Source organism: Marmota marmota, unplaced genomic scaffold (assembly GCF_001458135.2).
Source record: "Marmota marmota marmota unplaced genomic scaffold, marMar, whole genome shotgun sequence".
Lineage (NCBI taxonomy): Eukaryota > Metazoa > Chordata > Mammalia > Rodentia > Sciuridae > Marmota > Marmota marmota.
This window is the reverse complement of record NW_026000327.1, coordinates 391,806-396,301: the sequence shown is the minus strand read 5'-3', so window position 1 is coordinate 396,301 and position 4,496 is coordinate 391,806. Positions and strand designations below refer to the sequence as shown.

At 34.9% G+C, this 4,496-nt stretch overlaps 1 protein-coding gene across 1 annotated transcript in view; it reads right to left on the bottom strand.

The window, feature by feature from the left end:
* Nucleotides 1-263: 263 nt before the first annotated feature.
* Nucleotides 264-4,496, bottom strand: part of LOC107158746 (ATP-dependent RNA helicase DDX3X-like) — a 13,487-nt gene continuing 9,254 nt past the window's right edge. The window contains exons 12-17 of the mRNA XM_015505239.2: nucleotides 4,325-4,469; nucleotides 3,977-4,158; nucleotides 3,624-3,741; nucleotides 3,366-3,519; nucleotides 2,882-3,018; nucleotides 264-2,692 (exon numbers count right to left, since the gene is read on the bottom strand). Of these exons, the coding sequence (XP_015360725.1) occupies nucleotides 2,613-2,692; nucleotides 2,882-3,018; nucleotides 3,366-3,519; nucleotides 3,624-3,741; nucleotides 3,977-4,158; nucleotides 4,325-4,469 (816 nt within the window). The 3' untranslated portion in view covers nucleotides 264-2,612. The remainder of the gene's footprint in view (nucleotides 2,693-2,881; nucleotides 3,019-3,365; nucleotides 3,520-3,623; nucleotides 3,742-3,976; nucleotides 4,159-4,324; nucleotides 4,470-4,496) is intronic.

Here is a 4,496-nt window from a genome sequence, read left to right as displayed (position 1 = left end):
TTATATCAAAATATTTATAACAGAGAAAAATCACATGACATACGTCATATTTAGGCCTTTCAGATTTTCATAATTTTTAACAAAAATCCTGTTTCTCTATACTCTAAGCTTAAACAGACTTCATACATTCTTGAAATAGTTAAGGAATACAAGTAACTTCATAAAGTCTCACAAATAACTCTCTTAACTAAGAAATGATTTTTCCATTTTTTCAGGGGAGTTCACTTTTACCTTACATTAAGCCACAACTGAAAGCCAAAAGATTGTGTTCAATTTTTTATTTTAGTAAAATCAGAATAACACAGCACATGCAGTGCTAGCATCTAGAACTAACACAATAAGCAGTTACTAAATTTACAGTGACTTGAAGTTCAATATTTACATTCAGCAAGTTAAATCTATTCTTATTTACTGAAAATATGCTGGCTGACAAAACTGAATGTAAGAGTCACTGATTATGGCAATACACAAAGATAACCACATGTTTTAAGATTGCAAATACGCCAGACAATCACTTAAAACCAATACAAACAAAACTAAACAAAACTCAAGAGAATTTTTTGAGAATCAGTGTTTAAAAGTGTTTTCATTAATATCTTTAAGACAAATATCAAAACCTTGGCATATTTTCATCTCACATTGCCAATTTTGTCAGAAAATTATAGCTACATTGCAAATGCCAGATCTGGTTAATTTGACTCAAGTTTAATAGGACTTAACATGAAAAGCTCACACTACCCCGAAATATATTATTATTTCACACATGGTGACATTCAACATTCAATTGCCAGTGTTTTTGTATTGTCTTTTGGTCAAGTTTCTTTAAACTTTCAAAGAATCACTTTTAGGCTTACAAAAATAAATATTTGTCAAAATGTTCAATAAATATTACACAAACTAGCAGCAAAAAGTTATCTAAAGTCTGTCATGTGCAAATAGTTTTCTTCTCATCTATCATTCTATGGTCCCAAATAAAATTTTAGAATCTAGTTCTTGACAAGCTGCTTTCAACAATCTCCAAGAGACAAAATAAGATTGGAAGTTTAAGGACTCGCACAGAAGACATATATATAAAATTCTCTGAATGTGCAATAAAATAAGTACTTTGTAAAAAGTTATGGGCAAAATGTACAAGAGTCTACACCTATATTAATTGAAATAGCACCGTAACAAATGTCCTTAATACTATCAAGTGCACCTACTACAGTAGTTTTAGAACAAGGCACAATACACTTGAAAATCTATTGCACTTTAAGAAATTTTTACCAACTTCTTATGCCACTTTCAAGATATACTTTTCTTAAAGGTCACTCTCCATTCTGGCCACAAAATTCTAGGTGGGAGAGGCATTTTTAGAAGTGGACAACATCTTTGGCCAAATTTAGCATAAAGAGATTATAAATATAATGGAAACCTATGCAACTAAAAAAATAACTGAAACTGCACTATAAAGAATTAACACCTTGTGCAGTTTAGTACATATTTCCAACCTGTGAGATCTCAAGGATTTCAGTTTGTTATTCTACGAATTTACAAAGTCTACAAGTGTAAGCCATTTTAACGTTTGTTTCAATGCAGCTGTTAATAGAGAAATATGAATCTGTATTAAAATAAAGCCTGCTGCATAATCCTTTCTGTTCACACGCCCTTGACCAAAAAACATCAACACTAGCATGCGTTAAAGACCAGAATCCAACAAGGCCGGTAATGAGGATTGGTCATTGACATGGTCAGCCATTCTACCATCTCAATTTTATTTATGGCAGGCATTAAAGAATATAATTAAATGAACCCTCCAAACAAACCTTTAAACTTTTCCTGTAATCATATGCCCACAGATGCCTAACTTAAAATTAATAACTGTCTAAACATTAAATAAGGAATTGTGTATTAAATGTTTAACTTTCAAAAGAGTGCTTTCAAAAACATTTGGGTGTATTCATACAACACACCTGATAATGCCTGGAATGGCTTCTTAAAAGAGTTTAAGGTTCCAAGTGCCTATCCAGGATAGAGTGAGCAAGTCACAACTTTAACTTAGTACAGTTTGCCACATTAGAAACTAATTATATTTTCATGTTTCTTCCCCCCAGTCTGCAAAGATGGAAATATCATTAACAGGCTACTACTATGTAATTTTTTTCTTTATCATTACATGTATGCATGAACTGATGATTCCTGTTAAGTTGTATCACACCTGTGTGCCAAGGTTTGATTGTAGCCCAAGTTCAGTAAATTTATTTGTCAAAAGAATTGATATCTTGAGCATTATTGAGTCAACAGGACATCAAAATAATAAGTTGTCTAAAGTTAAAGTCACAGTACATTAACAAATGATCCTCAGTCATAAAATTATAAATGCAGTTTGGGGAGGGACTAAGCAGGAGGGGAGTTAATCCAAACTATAGCAACTAGATCTTCAAACCAACTTCTGAATAGGGCTGCTGGTTGTTCCTTTCTTCTTTTGACTTTGAGCTCCCTTGGAATTTTCAGGAGAATCACAGCTGGTAATGTACTGCAAAGATCTTGAAGCTACACGATATAGTCTGGCTAAGTTACATGTGGTTTCCATATTAGCTTGTATGAAAGGGTGACTTTGCTGCAAAGCAGATTCAGTTGCCCCACCAGTCAACCCCCTGGGAGTTATAATTTCCTCCATATCCATCACTATTGTAGAAGCCTCCATAGCCACCTATCAAGAAATGTTTAAAGAGAGAAATTAAGTCATCCACTGTTAGTACCTTTCCCTTTTGCCTCAAGTACTTCGAAGAAAATCTAAATGTTAGATTTTATTCTTTGGAAATTACAATTTCCCTAATAAATTATGCTTTTAAAAAGGTGACTAAGGGGGGGAAAAAGACCCCCCCCAAAATTTAGTTACCTCCACCAAATCCTCTGTTACTGCCATGACCACCTCCACCACTGCAGCTGTTGCTTGCGCGATTACTACTAAAACCAGAATTGCTGGATCCACTACTTTGTCGGTAGTCTCTGGCACCAAATCCTCCACTGAATCTACTGTTGTAAGAAAAAAATAACATGTGGTGGCCTATGAGGATGAAATTCAGTTAAAATACCAACTCCTGTTTTCAATTTGTTTTTTTTTTAAAATTAAGCCCTACTATGTGTGATGATTATTCTTTGATGGGTATTTCCAAAAGCCTAAGCACTGAAGAGCTGACACTTTGCGTCATATTAACTTTTATAACTTTCCAAAATATTCTGGTTGTTGAATTATTTATTTAAGTTTAAGGTTAACATCTTAACGCATTATGTCCCATAGCCTTATAACTAAAACAGAATGGATCAATTAACTCGATCCTTTGGCCTTCAAACAAGGAATAAAGATCCCAAATAATGTGTACCTCTTTGAGCGCCCACGACTGCTACCTTTGTAATGGTGTTCATAAGCCATATTCTCCAACCAAGATGGCACTTCTTGTTTAGCTTCCACAAGAAGATCCAACAAATCCTTTGTGATATTTACATTTCTTTCATTAAAGAATGAGGTGGCAAGGCCTAAAGAATTTAAAATAAGTACCTGAAGGCTATGTCTTATAAATTAACTTTCTGTAGAAAATTAAAGTTACATAAAAAAGAAAAAATTCAAATGAACACCTTACCAAGGTTTCCAACACGTCCTGTACGGCCAATGCGGTGTACATATTCTTCAATATCACTTGGCAAATCAAAATTGATTACATGTTTCACATTTGAAATGTCTAGACCTCTTGCTGCCACCTGAAAAATAATATTCATTAAAAGAAAGCAGCTGACAAGGTGGCATAGGCCTGTTATCCCAGCAGCTAGGAAGGCTGAGGCAAAGCCAGCCTTAGCAAAAGCAAGGGATTATGCAACTCAACATGAGGCCCTGTCTTTAAACAAAATGCACAATAAGGCTGGGATGTGGTAGAGTGCTCTCCCCTCGAAAGAAAGCAGTACTCAAACTATAAACTAGAAAATGAAGTATACGCACAGCTGTAGCTACTAGAATAGGGCTTTTCCCTGAGCGAAACTGATGAAGGGCCTCTTCTCTATCTCTCTGAGATCTGTCTCCATGAATACTGGTACATGCATATCCTTCGTGGTATAAGAAATCCTCTAGTGAATCTGCACCCTTTTTGGTCTCCACAAACACTAAAGTCAGTGAATTCTTGCCTGAAAAATAGGAAGGTTCTGTTTACTAATAGGCTGGACATCAATGCTTATGCCAAATATTAAATAGTTTAATTCTTGTATTTACTTAAAAAGAGGTGCAAGTACTATCAGAAGAGCCAGAGAGACTCTCCTTTTACCTAGCTGATGCTAGGATTCATAATTTCACCTGTTGCATTTAAGAGATCAAGTAGAAATGACCGTTTGTCTGCCTCTTCTACCCAAACCACTTTCTGTGTGATGTTCTCAGAAGTAGAGCCTACTCTGCCTACAGCCAGGAAGATATATTCATCCAAGAAGTCACGGGCAAGCATCTGGGGAAAAAAAAAAAAAAAAAAAAA